At 46.7% G+C, this 21409-nt stretch overlaps 1 protein-coding gene and 2 long non-coding RNA genes across 7 annotated transcripts in view; 1 reads left to right on the plus strand and 2 right to left on the minus strand.

Moving 5' to 3' along the window:
* Positions 1 to 1310: 1310 nt before the first annotated feature.
* On the minus strand, positions 1311 to 10518 carry LOC137474163 (uncharacterized). The gene is made up of 2 exons (XR_010999206.1): positions 10444 to 10518; positions 1311 to 1460 (listed from the first exon to the last, which is right to left on the minus strand). It is a non-coding gene; the product is annotated as an uncharacterized lncRNA (long non-coding RNA).
* On the minus strand, positions 2651 to 5930 carry LOC137474164 (uncharacterized). Its single transcript, XR_010999207.1, has 2 exons — positions 4338 to 5930; positions 2651 to 3672 (listed from the first exon to the last, which is right to left on the minus strand). It is a non-coding gene; the product is annotated as an uncharacterized lncRNA (long non-coding RNA).
* A 5169-nt stretch (positions 10519 to 15687) lies between the features above and the next one.
* The window catches only part of ETV6 (ETS variant transcription factor 6), a 128530-nt gene continuing 122808 nt past the window's right edge, over positions 15688 to 21409 (plus strand). For 3 of the 5 annotated variants that reach the window (XM_068190535.1, XM_068190537.1, XM_068190536.1), the window contains exon 1: positions 15728 to 15893. In XM_068190535.1, coding sequence (XP_068046636.1) covers positions 15861 to 15893 — 33 coding nt within the window. In that variant the 5' untranslated portion in view covers positions 15728 to 15860. Of the gene's footprint in view, positions 15894 to 20526; positions 20545 to 21409 lie in introns of those variants that run through there. The other 2 variants (XM_068190534.1, XM_068190540.1) reach the window with 2 other exon arrangements.

Consider the following 21409-nt stretch of genomic DNA (forward strand, 5'->3'; position numbering starts at 1 on the left):
TTGGCTCTAGAAAGTAATGCTGTTAGAAAATATTAATGCTGTTAGACTGATTTAACAAGCAATTTGTCTTCCAGGATTTCTTTTTCAGTTGAAAATTACCATTAACACCTCTCAGATCCATACAAACATGTTCACCTTTCAAATCATGTGACCTGGTTTTATTATGGCTTATGTGCATTCTGAATTTGTGTCTGAGGGTGGTAAATTGAGTGAAAAAATAAACCTTTTCTCCCACTTTATAATATCTACTTCCCATGCTGTATTTTTCATCTGTCCATGCTCAGCTGCTTTACCACTACTCCAATTTTGTTTGGTGAGAAAGCTGTAACAGAGAAGGGACCTCAGGTGCAAATTCCCCCATGAAGGCACTAAACCCCAGGTTTTTGTGTTCTCTGGTCTCTGGAAGTAGGATGGCACTGTTGCATCGCTGCTGATACCACTGTGACTGTTTTAGGTCTAGCACTCTGGGGTTGGCCGATGCCTCCAAGCACACTGGGCAAATTTATGATCAGAAGTGGGCAAAGTGGCAGCTTTGATTTAAAATCATGAGCCTATTTAAAAGGACCAAGGAGCTATTCCTGTCTCTTTTATCAGCTGCCCATTGCCATTTGAAGTACAATTGCCCAGCTGGGCACTTCACTCACGGTGGCTCACTGCATCCAAGGAATAGTGGTGTATTTACAGAATTGTCAGACATGTGGATCTGTCTGTCATCATGCCACATCAGAACACTTCTGTGGATTCTGATTGGGAAAAGAGGTGAAAAATCTCATAAAAAACAGTTTCTGATTTTTATTCGGAGTGAAGCTTTTCTTTCTTCTGTATCACTCATACATATCCAGAAAAATACATTTTCTTAAGCAAACTGAAGGAAGTCTTGTCACTCATCAAGCACTCATGGCACTGACCTCTAGAGTTTTAAGTGATTTGAGTTCTCTTACACAAACTAGGAAGCAACTTTTCAATCAGCTTATCTTTTTTCTTTGTAAAATAATGTGGCATTTGGCATCAAGCAAGGCATTTTAAATAGAGACAGCTGGTGCCAAATGTTTTCAGGGAGAAAGCCTGAACTTGTGATTTTCCTCACTTTCCCTCATTACAGATTTGGTATCTTTAAACCATAATACTTTTTGATTTTTTCCCCCCATCCTTTCCTCTGTCTTGTGTTGGTTGGACTTACTGGCTGGTGGTCAGCTAGAAGAGTTTGGGGGTTAATAAACAATATAGAGACCAGACTGTTAATTGGGATCTCTGGAGACAGAAGTGTTGTAGAGACTGTACAGGGAAAAAATCCCCCCACAGCTATGGTATTTCTGTTGCAAAGATATTTTGAGCTTTTCCAACTTGTAAGAAGGCTTCAGAAAGGACTCTCTGTGGGAAGGTGTACCCAGGAGGGACACATAGAATATGCTCTCTTTATCTCTGCTTTCTCTGCAGGTTTTGATGGCAGACACTTCTACCTGTGAAGCACAAGGATTCAGCCTTGTGCATGTTTTTTCCCACTCTGCTAGTGAGAGATTCAGAATCACAAAGTGACAGAATCCAAACCCTTATCTTGGTTACAAAGAGGTGGTAGAGTTTTCATCAAATATAATAAATGAAATGGAGCATTCATCTCCCAAAAGGAATACACATCATCTGAGCAAATAAGCTGAGATGGGAAATCTTTTACTGATGAACTTCATTTTCAATACTGGATGATCAGGTTGGAGGGGAATTGTGTGGGGGTTTTTGTTGTGTTTGGTTTGGGGTTTTTTTGTTTATTATTATTAATTATCATTATTATTGAATGCATCATGGCATCAGCATCAGAAAATGGCTTAAGCAGCAGTACCCCCAAAGTCCAACTCCGGCATCGAGAGCCAGTATATTTACTTGCACAAATATTGTCACCTGAAGACACACGTTTACTGTCCAGAGAGGAACCAAAGGTAAAGTACAGCCTTGGTACAAAGTTCCTTTGACGTTGAAATTCGTTCCCTTTCACAGATTGTGACATGCCAGTTTTGGCCATTGAAGAGTGTGATGCAAGATGCAACAGTTTGCTGTGGCTTCCTCTTCATCTGGGCAGATAGCCAGGATCTCTCTTGTAGATGGAAGTAGAAAAAAAAGAGGTTTTTTATGTCAAGAGCTGCTGGTTTTAATTTTGGAAAGCATATTTTTAGCAGCAAAATGGTGGGCATAGTAGATGTGTTTTTTCTTGTTAGCTTTTTGTTCTTTAAATAAATGAGCACTTGATTATGGACAGGAGGGTAGATGAGAGGACAAGAAGGGCCAGCTTGTTTTTTGAAAAGTTCTAGAGATGCTACAGGACTTATGTTCCCAAAGTTCTTAGAGATAGAATAGAATAGAATAGAATAGAATAGAATAGAATAGAATAGAATATTTCAGTTGGAAGGGACCTGCAGTTGCCTGGAATCTGCATATGACCAGGTAGGAGATGAACCCGCTGGCCACGTGAGCTGGACCTGCAGAGGGAAAACACATCTGGAAGTGTTTGACCTTTGCATCCTTCACCCAGATGAGATCTCTTTACAAAAGCAAGCATCCCAAACAGGCATTGTGTAGAGCTGCATCAGAAGGTGTAAATCACTGTCCCTCTTTACTGGGTGCAATGAAAAGCAGCATTTATCTCCCATAGGTGTGCAAGGCAGATGATGGAGCTCAGAGCAGTCCTGCACAGGGAGGATGGTGCTGTTGGCAATGGCCAGAGGGTGGTAGCACTGCACAGCTCCTACTACTCTATCCTTCTCAAACTACAGTAAAAAATAGCTGCATTTCTTCATTTCTTGTGAGGAAAAGAAGAAAGAAGAGGTGAGGAAAGGTGGAGATTTTTAAATGAAGAGGAACTTTTACAAAAACATGTCATTTTCCCAGGCCATAAAACATTATGCTAGCTCAGACTAGTGGTGGTGGAAATTTTCTGAGCTTCTACTTTTCCAGAGAATGCTCCTTTTGATATGACAGCCACAGGCTGTCAGGCTTATAGTTTCTCTGCCATGGCACACAACTACCATAAACAATGACTCCACCATGATAGTGGTCATACGCAGCTTCCAGGCAATTGCAGGTCCTTTCCAACTGAGATATTCTATTCCATTCTATTCTCTTCTGTCTCTAAGGACTTTGGGAAGGTAACAATATTAGGTGTCATGGAAGTCTTCTTGTATACACATCTGTCCATTTTTGTACTTGTAGTAAGGTTACCTTAATTTTTCTGAAAGTTGGAAAACTGAGAAAATTAATTGTTGAAGGGCACAAATCACACTAATGCTAACATCAGAACTATTGTGTCACATGTACTTGTGCATATAGTGGTGTGTCTGACTGTTAGTATTACTTAGCTTGTAGTTTAAAGCATAGAAGGTCCAAAGCTCACAGCTTCCAAATATCATTTTATATGACATTATGTATTTTAGAGCTATAAAAATAAACTTGGGGTGCTGACATCAGTCATCTCTTCTGTTTCTCTCCTATCCCAGTGAGAACTGTGTGCCCCTGTCTGTTTACTCCCATGTCCAGTTGCATTTACTCTAATAGTTTAAACCACTATAATGTGTTGGTCTTGCTGCGTGACCATAGGCAGATGGTTTCACTGCTCTGAGCCTCAGTCCTCTCATAGGTGAAACAAAGGTAATGATGCTCTGTGGAGGGCTCTGAGATCTCCAGCTGCTGTGGAAGAGACAATAGTGTGATTATAAATGCCCAGGCATTGTAAGACCCCATGTTTGGTGGCATTTTTTTGTCTGTCTCCTAACACTTTCAAATGCTGCCATGCACACTCTCACTGTGTTTTCTTCTCCCTCTCCACTGCAGCTCTTTCTCCTCTTACTGCTACCTCTCCTCTGTCCCAAAGGTCTCTCAAGAAAATCCATTTCATCTATTGACCCATTTTCCTCCTATTGTTTGGTTCTGATTTGTCACCGCCTTTCCCTTAATAACCATTTGTATCAACAGTTCCTTCACCACCATCCCCTTTCCTGCTCCCCTCCTCCACAATTCTTCAGCCCTGACACTTACTCTAGAAACAGCCTCGGGCTATTTCTAACCTTCCTTCTCTCATCAAAGTACTTGAAAAATCAGCTTGCTTCCTTCTCTTGGAAGGGAGGCTGCAGTGGTTCATGGGCCAGGCTGGGAACCAGGAGCTCGTGGTTGGTGATGGTGACAGTGCCACTGAATCACCACCCGGCCTTCGGCAGGGTGCTCACCCCCTCTCCTCTCCTCTCCTCTCCTCTCCTCTCCTCTCCTCTCCTCTCCTCTCCTCTCCTCTCCTCTCCTCTCCTCTCCTCTCCTCTCCTCTCCTCGCTTTAAAATAGGAGCAGTACTTGTGTGCTTACTTCACATGGATGTTGTAAAAACTTAATTACCACTTGTAAGATGGTATCTAAGAGTGAAACGTGTCTTTATCTCTCACTGTGGTAGTTGTGACCACTGCAATCTGCACTTAGTTCAGGCCCTGGCATATGGAAGTATCTTCCACAGGCAGCTAAAGCCTTCCTTTCTCCTGGTCACAAAGGTCTCTGTGCCATAATCCTCTGACACAGAGGAGTCTCCCTGGCTGTGAGGATAACAGGCAAGGAGGCTAAATTTCCATCCAGTCAAGGTCCAGCCTATCCAGCCACTGATCACTCCCTCTCTCTGCCGCCCTGAAATTGCTGCCAAGGTCTCTTCTGAACAAAAATCCCAGTCCTCATCACAAATGCCTTTTCCAGCCTCACCGGCTGCTTTGCTCTTCCCTTCCTCTACATCTGACAGGACTGGAGTTCAAGCTGCCCTCCCTGCTCCTCCTTCCTGGGTGCCCTCTCAGCTTGTCTTGATGGGTACAACCCAGGATGGAGCCTTTGCCTTCGTGGGCAGCAGCTGCAGGGACAGCTCTGGTGGGAAGGGGCAGTGAACCACATGCTGGGGAGGTAGCAGTGGTTATCCCACCACTGTCTAAGTAACAACCTAGGTTAGGCCTTGGCACGCAGGTCCACCCACCTCAGCACCTCTTGCCAAGCTAATATTGGGGTCAGCTCCAATTTCCGGTCTTAATTATGCCACTCCCTACACGCACTGAAGAAAACCATCAGCAACCTGGGCTGATAACCACCTCTTTCCTGGGAGAGGGCAATCTGTTTGCTGTGATGGAGGTGGCAGAATGTGCAGTGCATGCAGAAGCTGCAGTCAACACTTTGGGTGCAATACGTGCCTTTGGGAATGGGAGGTAACAACAGAAATAAAGGCCACTTCAGATTAGGACAGTCCAAACCCAATAGGAACAGAAAAGTTGTTCATCTTTTGTATTCTTCGCCAAAATATTTTTCTTTGGAGTGTATTTGTCTGTATCTGAGCTCAAGGTATAAAAGGACGTGAGGATGGAGTAAGACCTTTAAGTGGAAACTGCTGCTCAGCCAGGGAGAGGCTTCTAACTCTCCATAATGCATGCACTCTAAACTACATCCATAAATGTCAAGCATGATTTAATAGGCTATAAAATCCGAAATCATGATGCCACTGGAACTATTGAAAATAAAAGCAGATAAATCACAGTTCTGTGCAACAAACTGTACTTGCGTTGCTATTTTTTTCATCTACCAGGGTTTCATTGTACCATTTCTTGAGCATACACAACTCTCAGCCTTGAGTTTCCATTTCCTTCTCTATTTCCAAGCTTGAGTTTTCACATCAGCCCACTGGCTTTGCAACTGTGTGGTCAACACTGCTATAAGCCCTGGCCCCAGCATCTGCAGAACTACTCAGAAAGGTGCTGAGCTTCCACAGGCTCGAATTTTCCCCTCAATACCAGGGGACACAATGCCATTATGAGCAGATTGACTGCTGTTGCTCATATAATATTATTCCTCACATTAGGTTATGAGCATTAAATCTGCTAGACAATTTTTATCCGGCAGGAAAACAATTTGTGTCACTCTTCTACTGCCAGCAAGATAGAGTTACAATGACACAGATGACAGAGTGCATACCACAACTTGGAACTGGCACTACAGCTGTAATCCTGTCACCCTGTGGAGAAAATGATGCTGAAAAAGGAGGGAGGGAGTGGTGAGACTGAAAAAAAGATTACTAATAGAGAGGATTGAGTTTTTAGAAAAGTTTGTTTCACCTCTGCAGCTGAGGTGACTGAACTGGAGAAGTAAAAATCAACCATAGTACCTGCAAAATGTAAATCGATTTGGACTTACCTGACACAGAATTCGAACCCTCTCCCTTCAGTTTCTATTTTTTTTTTCTTTATTTTTGTTGAAAATGTTTTACAGTAACAAAATATAGCTTGATGATTTTTCTACTTTTACCTTGAGTTACAGCACATAACTTAAGGCTTCTTAATTTTCCTGGTCTACATAATTTAATTACATATGAAATCAAAAGGCAAGTGGAAAGGCAAAAAGAAATAGAGAAAAATAACAGAGAAGAAAGAAGAAGGAATGAAAGAGAAGAAAGAAATTTTTCAGCATTCAGAATTTGTGGGGGACATTTGAAAACATGTACTTTACAAGACAAAATCTGGAGGCAGGTAACGAAATACACACACATACAATTTAAGGAATTTTCCAAAGTAGTTCTTTTCTTCAGAATCTTGTGATTTTGAGGTGAGATGCAACTGACTCAGTATTTTGAATTCAAGAGGATGTAAATACTGACATACACTTCACTGTTCTGGACTGTGAAAAAACCAAACATAACAGTAATAGCTTCTTATGCCTGTAATTGGGAGCTGGGCATCTAGTGCTTTGCAGAATTGTCCTCCAAAAATCCTATTTTGGTAACCTCTTCTGCTTTCCCTTACTTACCAGTGCTTTGCAGAAATTATGAGCCCATGTCCACAGCAATTTCTCTGTGGTACCTGCTCTGGCTGTCCCCATGCCTGACCCTGGCCAGCACAGCCCTGCCCCTGTCACTGCCTGTCTTTCGGTGATGCCAGGAAGTTCCTCACATATCTGCAGAGATTTAGATTCCATTTAAACGACCAGCCCTGCTAAAGTAGGTTGAGTGGGGAGATTTTGCCTGGTGCAGCCCAGCCTCTTACCCCAGCTTCTCTATAGCTCCCTCCTGCTGACCTTCACCTCCGTGTTCAACCCAGGGGCTGCTCTCCCTCCTTTGATACAGCCTGCCCAGCCTTGTCCATCTCCAGCCAAAGGCAGAGGTACCCTGCTTTTGCTCCTTGGTCCTTGCATGCCTGGTGGCCCTTCCACACATTTTGCTGGGGCAAGATTCTGTAGTGGCAGGGCAAGGAGCAGCACCTGGCCAAGCCTCTTGACTCTTTGGAGGTGAGGAAGAGACACTGCCAGCATGAGCTGAGGGGACAAGCTGCATCTGTACCCTTGAGGAACCAAAAGATTCCAGTTTAAGGTATCCCTGTCAGTCTCCTTCTGAGGGAGACCATAGTCAGGGGAACTGAGCTGGCTTTAAACACAGGGACACACATGCACAAACATACAAATTATGTATTCCTGTGTCTTTTCACAGTACTACAGGCAGCTGCTGGCACAGTCAAAGGAGGGTGTGCCGTGACCTGCACAGCACAGCAGTGTGGGATGGGGTACTTTCACATCTTTTACACTCTTAGCCCTGAACGTTTTGCTTTGTGGCACCACACTGCAACCAAAACACTAGAAGAGGTAGAGAAGGACTTGGTTGTAACTGCCTCATGGTGTCATGGGACTGTTCCACAGCAGCATGAGAGGGGCCTGTGGTCCCAAGCAGTTTGGACTAACCTGATAGTCAGATTTAGCTTTTGCCAGGTTGGTGTCACTGGAGTCAATGATCTCAGGAGCTCTGTCAGGACCACTCACTGCCTCATTTTTATGTGCTACAACTTGAGCATATGTTCCAGGAGTAGCACTGTCAGCATGTGTCTAAGCAGTGACTTGTGCAATGGAGTCCACTTCTCAAATGTGACTATCAACTTGTCTCTCAGAAAATGCTGCGCTGCTTTGAACAACAGTACAATTCTCAATTTCCCTTTCCCTTTCTTGAGCACAAGAGTCACACTTGGAGCAATAGAAAACTTTTTCTCCTATTTACAGAAAAAATACACTAGATGATTCAAAATAATACTATATGTGACAATGTGTGAGGATGATGTGGCTTAGACCATCAAGAATGACGTTCAGCATTATTTTCTTTTACATATATTTGCTGCTGGATGAATAGGTGTCATACTAGCATTTTTGCATTTCTAGTTTGGCTGTTGTGAGTTTCTGAAATGGGAAAGCTATGTGGGTGCCGAAGAAAACTCAAGCATCTTTATATTAAAATGTCTGCAGCTTTGGGGAATGCACAAATATAGCTATTTTGACTTAAAACTAAATCAAAACAAAACAATCTTATTATCAAAATCATTATATTGGGTGCAAATCCTTTTCATAGAGCCAGGCTATGGAATCTCAAGTAAGACTAGAATCGTAGATGAACCAATTTGCAAGAATGCAAATAAAATGGATATAGCATTTCTCCCTCTAACAGTGCAGACTGGATTTCATAACTAATCCTAAAAAGTCAACGATCTGGGACTTCTACCACAAGAAACCCGTCTGAATCTTGGAAAAAGGACTTGCCTGATAACATGAAGGCAAGTCTTACTGCTAATGATGAGAAGCAGCATGACTGATGCACATTAAAGCCATAAAACACAATTTAATTTCAGAAACCGATTTGATAAGAGGGAAAGGAATCACTGTGCTAAATGTGCAATGGGAATCACTTCCACAGCACCTCTGTGTACCAGCCCTCATGGATTTCCCTTTAGCCCTCAAGACTAAAAAATCAGTTGCATTCTAATATGAACATGTCCTTGCGTGTTCTGTGAATTTACTGTCTCCCACTGTGCTTTGTTGTTAGGAGCTTGATTCTGTCCCTCAGTTTGGAAGAGTCATCTCTGTTGAGGCCCAGTAATGTTAGCAGACCCATCAAGTCACATTTGAATCTGCTCAAACACTGGAAGACAAAAATAAAACTAGTAATACAAGTGAGGCAAACACGTGAGCACTAAATGAGTCAGTTAAGTTGTGCTGGGGAAGATAAAGGGAAGGAAATGATAACAGAGGAGAAGCAGTAGAAAGAGTTAATGATAACTGGGCACTGGGAATAAATGATTGGTTTGAAAATAAAAAGAGGAAAGGAAAAATACTACTATGAACAAAGTCTCCTTAGTAAAAGTCGATTATTATTGAGGCGTTGCTGTACGCTGCTGAAACCAGAAAAACAGTACACACAAAAGAAGGAATGGAAACCTTGGCTTTCAGCTCGATGTAGGTAGTCAAATGTCTAACTCCTTTGGGAAAAAGGCTTCAACATCCTTCTGGGACATATGAAAAAGCCCCTGGTTTAGCTGCTCAGCAAGTGCAAGTAGGAAGACACTGGCAGTCCTATGGCTGTGAAAGAGGCCCAGGTGGCAGAGAATCAGTGGAAGCTGCAGGGCAGATGCACTGCCGTGGACAGAAAATTTTAAGTCGCAGTGAAAGGGTCGTTTGTCTCCTTTACTTCAGGGTTTGCTCTGTTTTCAAGGACAACCTTTAGGCCAGAAAATGCAATACCAATACAATCTAAAGCCAGATTTTTCAGGCCACTATAAGAAAAACATACTGCAGTCTGTTGATTTTCTCATCCTGCTGCTGTCATCCAACACACCGTCCACCTTTCCTTTCTGAGAGAGCTCTAAGCAAGGTAGGAGCTTGGCCTCACCTCATAGGCCACGGTACCTTTTGCCTGTATTAGTTTTGCTGACATCCATCCGAAGAAAAAGTTAGGGGAATTCTGGCTGGAGTGTTGATGACAGGTCATAAATCCTGCCAGATCATAAATCCTAACTAATGGGTCCTCCCTGGAGATAACCTAAGCAGTAGCCTCTAGATGAGAGGGAAAGAAACTCACTGGGAGCCTGTTCAAGGTTAAATATGAGCTAATGGACTTCTTTCCGCTCTGTGCAATCTCCACGTGGCACAGATCTAAAGGGGAGCTGACAGCTGGAGCAGCTTCCTCCTTACTTTTCCAGAACAACTGTCCTGGAACTGTGGACCACCCTGCACACCAGGAGACTTGGTAGCATTTTTCTTCTCCTGCCCAGAGCAGCAGGCAGGACCTTAGTGTCTGAGGTCTCAAGAGACACAATTAATGAGAGGAACTGCAAGAAATCAGGGCAGAGAAACAAGGGCAGAACCAAGCAGAAAAGCTAACACATGACACAGGGTTTGGCCCTCCTTGTTCAAAGGGCTCAAAGGTGTTCTCCAGACACTGTGTGTAGCACCTAGCCAGTATGGCTGAGGCATTCCTGCTTCTGTTGGCAAGGGCACACCACAGGATGGGGTGGGGTGTGTTTTGTCCAGCCACATTTCCTTCCCAGCTTTCTTACAGCAACTTCAGTGGGATTGACTTGTGGCTGAAGAGGTGCTGCAGTCATGGCTGTAGCCTTCTCTACATGTTCACCATCTCTTTCGTTACCTTTTCTAGTTTCCATCCATTGAACTCACATTTAGTGGAGTATTGGAAAAAACAGAATGAGCTGAAAGAGAATAGCTCTTGCAGCAGTGGGGAACAAAGCGACACGGACCCCCTTACACATCCGAAGGAGATCTCTTTATTGTAAAATTCGGCCCCTTTTCATACCTTCAATTTCAACCTGACAAACCGAGACTTAACAGCCCTCAACAGAAAGAAGGCACCCATTGGCTGGCTCAGCTGCCGTGCTGCTGTCCGCATGTCCTCCCATCCAATCAGCTTCCTACTGATACACGGTTCACATGCTCCTTCAGCCAATCAGCTTCCTGCTCATGCACTGTCCACGCGTTCCTCCAGCCAATCACAATCTCACTTCCAGATGACTCTCTCCTCACACCCACCCCTCAGCCGACACCCACCACCCAGCCTGCAGCTGTGCCTTTCCCATGGGGGCTTCCCGTGAGCCTAAGCCTTAGTAACTTTAATAATTATAACCCCATATCCTACATTTCCCCCCTCTTTTTTTATTAAGCAACCAAAACCTTCTAGGAAAAACCCACACAACTCCTAAGACGCTAATAACAGTGACAACAATAATAACTATAACAACTCTTCAAAAACTGTAACATATGCTTATAACATCTCCGGTTGTGAGCAGTAACACTTCATCTATCCTTAGCTAAATAATCAATGATATTATAACTTGTAAAGAGCTATAACTCTGTAGATATATAAGCAAGTCCTTTGAAAGTACCGTAACAGCAAAAGGTTTAAATTTACTAGACAAGGCAGAGGCCCAAGGTCCTGGTGGCGAGCAGCAACAATGCTGGGGCTCGGTGTAAGGGCTGCATGGCTGCTACACGGCCCCACCAGCTTCTCCAGCCGCGGCAGTGATATCCCCGCCACTTGGCCCAGATGCCCGGTGATACGGCAGCTGCGGTATGGCAGCCGGGGAGCCACCCACCTGCTGTTGGTGGCCCCGTGCCTCAGAAGAGTGTGGACCGCACCACTTGGCCACTTCTGCCAGCGGTGGCCTCGCACTCTGGCTGCCGCTTCTGGGTGGATGTACAAGTCTGGTGACAGCTGCCGGGCCAGCTGTGCTGTTGTCTCTGGGCCAGGCTTTATGTGTGATGTTGCTGTACCTGACGGGCTGGCAGTCCTTGATGTGCCTGTGGCTGTGCTGAGGGCTGTGCTGCCACGGGGGGTAGGGCTGCAGAGGCTGGGGGAGAGCTCCTGCCACTGCGGGCCACCTGCAGCAAGCCGAGCACTGTCAACATGGCTGCCAGGACCATCCCAAGCCCCACTCGTCCTGATCCCTGTCCGAGGGTCAGGCCTGCCCTGACCCTCGCTCATGTGTTCAAAACTCGGAAGTCCATGGTTAAAGTCGCTGCCAGAGAGTTACTATTATAAGCAGTTGTTCCGACATTTTGGCACGCTTTAACCATGTCTGCTATGTCACAAGTATGTGCATTGCAAAGAGTGAGCAATGCTTTTCTACAGTCTTCATTCATATTTGTAAAAGCAAGCTGCTGCTACAGGATAACTCTGGCCTCCTCATTGTTGACTTGTCGGGATAGTGCAGCTTGCAGTCTGCCCAGGAACTGCATGAACGACTCCACTGGACCCTGTAAAATCTTGGCAAAAGACATGTTAGAATCGATATCTGCTCCCAGGAGTCGCTGCAGGGCCTACAGGCCCACAGGGCCTACAGGGCAAGTGATGATACCACATATGTCTCGCAGGGTAGCCTGCTTGTGCTGAAGGGACTGCAAAGGCACCCTCTCTGGTCAGCTGCGCAGCCGCCATTGGTGGATTTCTTTCCTGCAGCACTTCTGCCTGGAGCTGTACACAGAGCTGTACACAGCTCTTGGTAATTGGTTAGCCAGACAGCAAACTGCATCGCTGTTAGAATAATTTTCATTATGCTTTTCCAGTCATGGGGTGTAAGGACATATGCAGTGCTCATGGATTCTAGGTAGCTTAGGCCGTGATGGGAGGATAAGCTGCTTTATTATTGCCCTCAGTTCTTTAATTACTTTATAATCTAGTTCTTGGTACACTGGCCGTTGGTTTGGCACATATATTACTGGGCAGGCCATAATGACCGCCAAGTCGCCCTCCTTCATGGTGGCCTCCCGGCTCATACAATCAGCTTCCTGCTCATACGCTGTCCACGCGTTCCTTCAGCCAGTCACAATCTTACTTCCAGCTGACTCTCTCCTCACTCATAAAGGCCTCTCACCCCTCAACCAACTCCCACCGTCCAGCCTGCAGCTGTGCCTTTCCCATGGGGGCTTCCCGTGAGCCTAAGCCTTAGCAACTTTAATAATTATAACCCCATATCCTACAAGCTCTAAATCAGGTTGTGGTCTTGGACAGACACTTGCAACCATCCATACTGGTTGAGAGGTTTGAGAGGATGGATCAAGGCCTGTATTTGTGAGGGCCATTAATCAAAGTGTGAGGAAAAGCAGCTATCAGTGACCCCAGAAGGAAGAGATGTTGAAACTCCAGGCAGAAAACTGAAACTTGGGACGCACATCTTCACCAGAATGTCTGTGGAGAAAAACACATTACAATGGCATTCCAAGAAGGAACACATCTGATTCAGAGCCATGTCAGGCTGATTCAGTACAAGCCTTTGAGGCAGTTGGAGACAAATGAAACTGATGGGACACCATGTTGTTATCCATGGGCTGAGAAAATGATGACCAATTGAATGGGTATCAAAGAAGACCAAGGACATAAGTGATAAAGTGGCTGCAGGGACTGATTAATGAAAGGAGATAAAAAGAAAGGGTGGTAATAACTAGGAAAATAAGTGATACCTGTGTGTAAAACACAAACAGCCGTCAAGGAGAAAAACTTTTTAGGGGAGTACACAACGTGGGTGCAACCAGAAGTAATTGGGTGAAACTGGACAAATGAAAATATAGACCAAATATCTTTCTGACCATGGGACTTTCTGGACTGTGAAAAGAAAGAGATGCAAGCCCCAGTTCCTGAGGCATTTAAACGAAAAATCATACAAGTGCTGTAAATCCTCTACCATCAGGGGAGCAGAGTAGATGACCTAACAAATCTTTTCCACCTCAAACTTCTATATTTGATATAAAGAATATCAAAAACCTCCAACTTGCCATGAGACAGAGAATAATAACCCAGCTCTTGGGGAAAGACAGTGGTAATCTCATGTAGGTAAAAAGGCAAAATGCCATGGTGATGTAACAGAGAGGATAAGATGGGAGAGAGAGGCAATGCCCTTTATTTGGCATTCAGTTTTGGACTCCTCACTTTAAAAAGGACATTGTGGTGTCCAGAGAAGGGCAACAAGGCTTGTGAAGGGTCTAGAAAACATGTCTTATGAGGAATGCCTGAGGGAGCTGGGGTTTAGTCTTGAGGAGGCTCTGGGGAGACCTCATTGCTCTCTACAACTCCCTGACAGGAGGGTGGAGGGGGCCAGTCTCTTCTGCCATGCCCTCAGTGAGAAAATGAGAGGAAAAGGCTTTTTGCTGAGACACAGGATTTTTAAATTGGATATGAGAAAAAACAAATGTTACTGTATGGGGGCATCAGGCATTGGAAGGGGCTGCCCAGGGAGGAGTCACCATCCCTGGATGTGCTTAAAAGGCATCTGGATCTGACACCAAGTGATACAGTTTAGTGATTTAGGGGATACAGTAGAGTTGGGTTGACAGTTGGACTGGATGATCTCAAAAGACTCTTCCAACCTTGATGATTCCGTGACTCTGAAGAGCAACAACTCTACTTCAGCAGTTCAGCTGTGCTGAGGGAAGACAGTAAATATGAATCCTTCACTGTTGAGTTGGTTTTATGTTTAAAAAGGGTCATTGGTTGCTAGGCTGGGAGGGGATAGTACCGTCTCTCATTCAGTTTAAGGTCAAAATGAAGTTGTAAGAGGCTGCAAAAAGTGGGTCCTGGTTTCCAAAATGGACCAAGGGCTGCCTACAGCAGTCTGGCCTATTGGCCGTGCAGCTGAACCAGCTCTGCATTCGATGCCAGTACACCACAGTTAAGGCAGGCACCACGAAACGTGAGCTAAGCCTTGCTCTGAAAGCACCGCAGTTGGATTCCCTCATGTTGCCATTTTTGATAGCACCAAATAACTTACAGGAGCCTACCCTATGCTAGTGCACAGCATCCTTCCAGCAGACTCCAGAGGCAGCTCTGCCTTGCAGTCCTACGGGTACAAAACAGTGCCCTGCTCCCAGGCAACTTCAGGCCTTGCAATAAAGTGGGTGCATCTAAAAACCTGTCAGGACACCAGAAACAGCCCGTAAAATCACAGAGAGATTTGGACGAAGAGATGGCCGAAGTGTTTTTCACTTTCCCCCTGCTCTTTTCACTCCCATCACGAAGGCTGGGGCTGTACTGTCCAGGAGCCAGACGGAAACCGGCGCTGACACCATCGCGGATGGAAATCGCACACAAGGCAGGGGTTTGTCTCCACCCGCTGCAGGTGATACATCTGTGAAAGCCTGCGCTGGAGCGCCCGCGCCGGGCTTCGAACGCAGGGCCAGGCCGGGCTCTGAACGGGGACCGGGCCGGGCCGGTGGCGCCTCCGCGGCCGCCCCGTGCCCGCAGTGCCCGCAGTGCCCGCGCTGCACTCCCTGGCCGGGCTGCCCAAGCGGCGGCGGAACAAAGCTCCCTGTGCTGCCGGGGCCCGCCCGTCCCGCTGCCCGCCCCGGGACTGCCGCTCGGCGCTTAAAGGGCCCGCGCGGTGTCAAACGCAACCAGCTTGGCTACGGCGACACGGCCCGACCGCGCCCTTCCAGCCTCCCCACCAGCCCTGGCCAGCCCGCAGCGGCACCCAGGGCGCCGGCCAGAGCGAGCCGCACGCCCGCTCCGCCCGCGGGTCAGAGGTGCTGAGCCGGCGGTGGCCGCTCTTGCCGGCGCGGCCCCTTTAAGGGGCGGTGCGGGTGCCGGGAACCCACGTCAGTTTCGGCCCCGAAACTCCGGATCAATGAGCGGCGGCGCGGGGCGGGGCGCAGCGCCCGGCCCGGCCCGGCCCCCGCTGCCGCCTTTCGGTTTCTCTCTTTTCCGGGAAGGAAAACACCGGCGGGGACCGAGGCCGCGCCCCCCACCCTCCGCTTCCCTTCCCGCGCACTCCCGCGCCCTCTCCCTCTTCCCGCGCGCGCGCATCGCCTCTCACGCGGAGCCGCGAGCACGCGCAAGGCACACACGCGGAGGGGGGAGCGGCGGCAGCAGCGAGGAGCGGCCCCGGCCCCGCGGCCCGACTCCCCCGCGCCGCCCCGGCCGCCACTTCCCCTTGAGGGGACGGGCCGGGTCGGGCCGCGCCGCCGCGCTGGGAGAAGAGTGGAAAGTGGGGAAAGCCCGAGAACTTCCCGTCTGCCCGCCCGCGCCTGCCCCGTCGGGCTCCGCCGAGTCCCTCCAGAGAGATGTCCGAACCTCCTGCTCAGTTTTGCATCAAGGTAAAGCCCCGTCCCTCTGTCCGCCCGGCCCCTGTCAGCGCGGGTCGCGCCCGCCGGCGCCTCGGGGCGGTGGGCTTCGCCGTGTTTTGCCCAGGGCTGTTTTGGTGGAAATAACTGGTTTTCCCTCTGATGTTTTTCACCCGGGCGGGCGAAGGGCGGCCGCAGGGGTCGGTGCCCCCCGTTTGCGGGTGCTCCCCGCGCCGCTCCGGCCGCGGGCGGGGACGCGGTGCCGCGGGCTGTCAGCGCCCTGCGCTGCCCGGGGACACGGCGGCGGGCCCGGCTCTGCTGGCGTGGCTCTCCACGGCACGGAGCTTTAAGGGGGCCCCGGAGGCCGGCCCGCCCTCCCGCGGGGTCGGCTGCCCGCCGTCCCCGCCAGCGACTTCGTAGAAAGTTTCCTGCTGTCGGGGAGATGCAGCCGCTCCTGCTTCCGCCTACAGCGGGTTGTGGGTCTGTACCTCTGTCTGTCGTCTTTTTTTCTGTCTTTCTTTCGTTATTGAATTTTAATATTTCCCCCCTTATTATCCGTATTACTGCTGTTTATTTTAGCGGTTGCAATTCTGGCATCGCTTGCCGGTGGCAGGTAGGAGAGCCAGGGCTGCCAGCCCGGCCCCGCTCCAGCAGGGGCTGGGGGATGTGTTTCCCTGTGCCTTGGCCTGCTGAAGAAGGGCCCCGGGAAGTTTATCGTTTTAAGTGGAGGCGGCATGAAGCTGAGACAATGGAAACAAAATTGAGTTTCCTTTTTTGTCCAGACCCTTCCTATCTAGCAGAACACTGCTTTCCTCTTGCCTTCCCTCACTCCCCGGTTTTGCATTTTATTTAGGAGTCGCTTTGTCTTGTTGCAAGCCAGGAATCTCCCTTCTGCTCCTGACTAACTGTGCCGAGTAAGAAAGAGATCTTAAGTGGTAGTCTCTCCCTGCCCGGAAGAAAGAGGTGACTTCCAGACTCTCTCTAACTCTAAGAGGAAGAGCCTGGAATAAACACTTATTCAGCATGATGCTCTTTTGTTTGCTTGTCCTGTGTGTGTACAGGGGAGTCTTGTGTTCTATATGGTGGGAACACAATTTGAAAACTTCTGGGTGTATTTTCTCGTGCTGAGTTAAATGCAGTCAGGCCTGTGTCCCATGAAGTCTCGTGGCTTAGAGTCTAGTTTGACTTTTCGTAACACAGACAGGCAAACTGGATAAAGGGGTATTGTATGTGTGTTACTATATAGTGAAATGCTAATGCAGGCAAAATATGTTCTATTAACTCATTGGGTCCCTAAAGATACATAAAATGAGATATAGCTGCTGTTTTTTTCTGGTAAACCCCATGGAAAGGTAGGATGCGTTCTCTAGACCAAAGAACACAAATGTAATGAAAAAGTGGTGTCATATGAGCTGTATTTCCTTGTTTTCGATGCGTCATTTTGAAAATAGGAGGCTTACTTCTGCTCTTACGGAAATCAACAACCATCCTGTTGATTTCAGGAGCTGTAAAACTGGTCCTTACCCACTGTCACTAAGATATGTTATAGAATTGTACTGTAAGTAATGAGCTTCCTAACTGGAGAGATACCAACTCCTCCTTTGGTCTTGAAATTAATAGATGCCACGCTTTCATTACATTTCAACAGTAACTGGAAAACTGATTTTTTTTTTTTTTTTTGAAGTGACCGATTCTAAACATCATGATCTGAACTTATTTTTTACGTACTGTTTGTCTACATGTAGAAACTGCTGTTACTAGCTTCTCTGTTACTGGCTATTTTAATAGTTTCAAATTTTAAAATTAAAACTTTGCAGACAGAAATGGGAACTTCAAATGAAAGCATTTCTCCACCAGTCTAACTGTTCTGGGTAGCTTTCCCTTCAGTTTTTCTAACTATCATTGCTTTTTGGACACTTTATTAAAACAGGTGCTAAAGGTGATTGTGTTCAGCAGCTGCATTTAAAAGGAGCTGTTTAAATAGTAGTTGATTATGTGAGTGCAACTGATAGTTTCTTCAGTATTCCAGTCTGGCTCATGGCGTGGAATGTGATACTGAGGCAGGGGAAAAAGCTACACAGAGTACCCCAACTTCGCTGCCTTGTTCTGAAAAGTAGGCAAGTGTTGTGGTACATGGTGTCACAAAGTTTCACTAGGAGCCTGTGAACGGGAAGCAGTGGTGCTGGTGGATGTATTTTCTTGTTTTCTTGTTCATTTCTTGGTTTGTTGTTGGTGTTCTTTCTTCCCCTTCCTCCTCCAATCTGGGACAAGGGTGCAGGCAGTAAATGCCACAGCACCTGGGGTGATGAACACGGAAAGCTTCAGCAGAGAAGGTGAAGGCTGGTGCTTTGTTTATGCCCGAGCTGCTCAGTGCACAGTCTTCCTATCTTGTTGCGTTAGAGAAGTGCTCTAATCAGATTTGGGAAAACTTTGAGCAGGTGAAGTTTTGCTTTATATTTATTACCAGTAATCAGTATAAGCTTGCAGTAATATCTTGGATTGTGTTAAGTAGTTATCAGTATGTGTGTGTGATTGTGTATTGATATGTGCTTGCTTTGCAGCAAGTATGTACTGGCTGACTCCTCTGGGAGATGAAAAATACCCTGCTGATAGCCTTACCTTACCTTGCCAGCGCTTGGGTGTGTGCTTGCCTGGCTCATGGCAAGCAGACCCACTGTGCAGTTGTGGCAGGGAGGTTAAGCATGTGTGTAGGGTCTAAAGCTGTAGAGAGAACTCATTCTGGGGTTTAGAAAGTAAAACCTCGGGAGTGAGAGATGGGCATGAAGGTTGGGCCCTCAGTTTTTGCTACAGTTTAGGGTGTCAGCATACTCTCTGCATTTACTGGGGGACTTTGGGGTTGTGGTGAACTCCAATCTGAGAGGGCTTGAAGGCTTTTGACTCTGAGGTCAGCTGGGAAGGGGCATCTGGTGTGGTTGTCATAGTCAGACTCTTTTTTCATAGATAGAATATCTGTGTTGGTAGTAAACCTGTTCCTCTGAACCTGAGCCACAGTAGTTAGCTGGTTATATTGTTGTAAATACTGCCACAACATTGGCACTCATTATAGTATTGGCAAGTGATCCTTAAGGCCTCACCTCTCCTCCCACAGATGGGAGAATTGAGGCACCAGGGGAGTGTAAACATCTTGGCAAAGACATATATGGGAGCAAAAGCTCAGAGAGAGACGGGACTAGCAGTTTAGACACATGATGATTTTTGTGATTAATTAAGGTCTATGTGGTGATAAACTCTATTTAAAACCTCACCTGGAGCTTTCTGATTGTCAGGCTTGTCTTATTTTTTTGCCTGAAATGAATATACCTTGAGAATATAACTGTGGTATCATATGGAGATTCAACATACACCAGGCAAGTGGAAGGCTCCCAAAGGGCACAGTTTAATTTGTTTATTTTATTTTTTATAAGTATGACACTTTCAGTTGCTTAGTCTGATTTACCATGTGACCGTACAATTGTGCTGGCACAAATGTGGAGTTGTGTGGGAACTAAAACTGGGAGAATGGGAACAGATCAGATGCTTCAGGTCTTGCAGACCAGGACCTCTCTGAGCCCAGGGTCGCTTGTGTGCACCTGGCTGATGCTTGAGCTGAGAGTGCTTTCTGTAGGCAGCACTGAAGGCACAGCACCTCACTGCGAGTCAGGTTTCACAACTGGTTTCAGGGCAGATTTTATGTAGTTGCAAGCTTGGTAGATATAGGTGCTCTCTCTTGTGCTAAGCTCAATGGGGTGGCTGCAGGAGTCCTTCAGCACAGGATTTTGTAGCTGAAGGACTTCATAGAGTGCTCATTTTGGATTGGAGGATGTACTTTGTAATAGTTTAAAAAAAGGCAGAGGAAAGAAAAAGCTGGAGGGCAAGGAATCAGTGTATTGTTTGAGTTTTCAATCTTAATTTGCTTCCCCTGACTGACTTACTTTTTGGATGGTGGGTTATGTCTCCTGATACCTCATTCATGCTGTTTCTGCAAAGAACCCTCTCTCACTGAAGGCTTCCCATGCCGAGGGACTGTTCAACTCCCCATGGCCAGAATCCTTTTGCCCTCAGCCAAGGCTGGGTATCTGTCAGTGCAGAGCATGTTCCTTAGTGTTTACTTGTGTACTAGGAGGAGGATCCTCCTCCTGTTAATGTCAGTGACAAAGCTGTTATTAAATTCAGAGGTGTCGGATTGAATGGTAGAAGACCAGTGTTTGGAAGTACATACTATTTAACACCTGATTAATCACTTAACTCCTTGGCACCAAGTAAATTGAATCCCTCTGAAGCAAAATTTTACTAGCACAGCACCAATTAAACAGTGGTCATTAACATTCACTGTGTCATTACAGGTGAAGTCAGTTTCCTGGGAGGCAACCCATTAAAACAGCATCTTGAATCTGAAATGCCCCAGTGAAACAGATTATACTTTATATATATACTTTGTATAAATGATAATTTATATGCATATTGCAGCGTGCATCCCAAAGTGCCTTTTGGAGGGAGGTGACTAAACGGTGCTGTGCTGATAGAAATGATGATAAGAGGGACATGAAGTCTTGTACAGTAACACAGAAGCAATCTTTCTGCCTTTTAGAAAAGTTATCTGAGTCCTTGAGTGCTTGTGTTCCTAGTTCTTCTGACAAAAGTTCTCCTAAGAACCTGCTTACTGGCGGAACGGGAGAGAGCTAAGGTAACCTGTGCTTTTGGCCAGTAATATAGTTTTGACCTACAGTCCAAAAATTGTCTAACTTTTTTGTGGGTTCTTTTTGCACGTTTGTTTTGAAGTACTTTGTAGTTCATTGCCTTCAGCTGGGTATCAGAGTACCAACAGCTCAAAAGCCAGTGCTTCTGAAAGTGATTGCCTTGTCTTTTGCTTTCTCTATCTGTGAAACAAGAATAAAATAATAATAAATGTACCTCTGCAGGGCAGTAGCAGGACTAAGTACTTGTAATGCAGCACAGAAACAAACTGTGTTTATTACAGAAATCGGAGACAATGATCTGATTTGTACCTGGCTTTTAGTTCCCACAGTGTTTTGGGGGCAGGGGTGTGGTGGTGGTTGTTTGGCTCTTGGCGTTTTTGGTGTGGGATCTTGCAGCTTCAGTGTATCCTGATGTCTGGATCAGCCACACGTGGACAGGGTGGTGTTTCTGTGTCCACAGCCTACATGGAAGGTGGCTTTGGAAGAGGCTGGCATGTGTTGCTGCCACAATCCTGTTCCTGGCCCAGGGCAGGAGTACCTGGGAGGGATGGCAGCCAGATGTGGCTGCCAGAGCAATCCCCACCACCTTCCCCTGACCACTGCCCTTCCCAGGGCTTCCTGAAGCTGGATGCAGAGCAGGCTGCATACACAGTCGTTCCAGGTGTTACTCTTTCCCTGGCAAGGGAGGACTCCCTTGTGAGGACAGTGGATGATGATGAACTGCTAGCATTGCCACAGCAATTAATTTTTAAGTTGCAGTATGTCCCTGTGCCTCCCAACGGAAGGAGGCTGCCTGGAGCAGCCCATGGGTGGGATGTTCCTCTAGGCAATCGTGAAGCAGCCAAACCAAAC

Source organism: Anomalospiza imberbis, chromosome 5 (genome assembly GCF_031753505.1).
Source record: "Anomalospiza imberbis isolate Cuckoo-Finch-1a 21T00152 chromosome 5, ASM3175350v1, whole genome shotgun sequence".
Taxonomy (NCBI): domain Eukaryota; kingdom Metazoa; phylum Chordata; class Aves; order Passeriformes; family Viduidae; genus Anomalospiza; species Anomalospiza imberbis.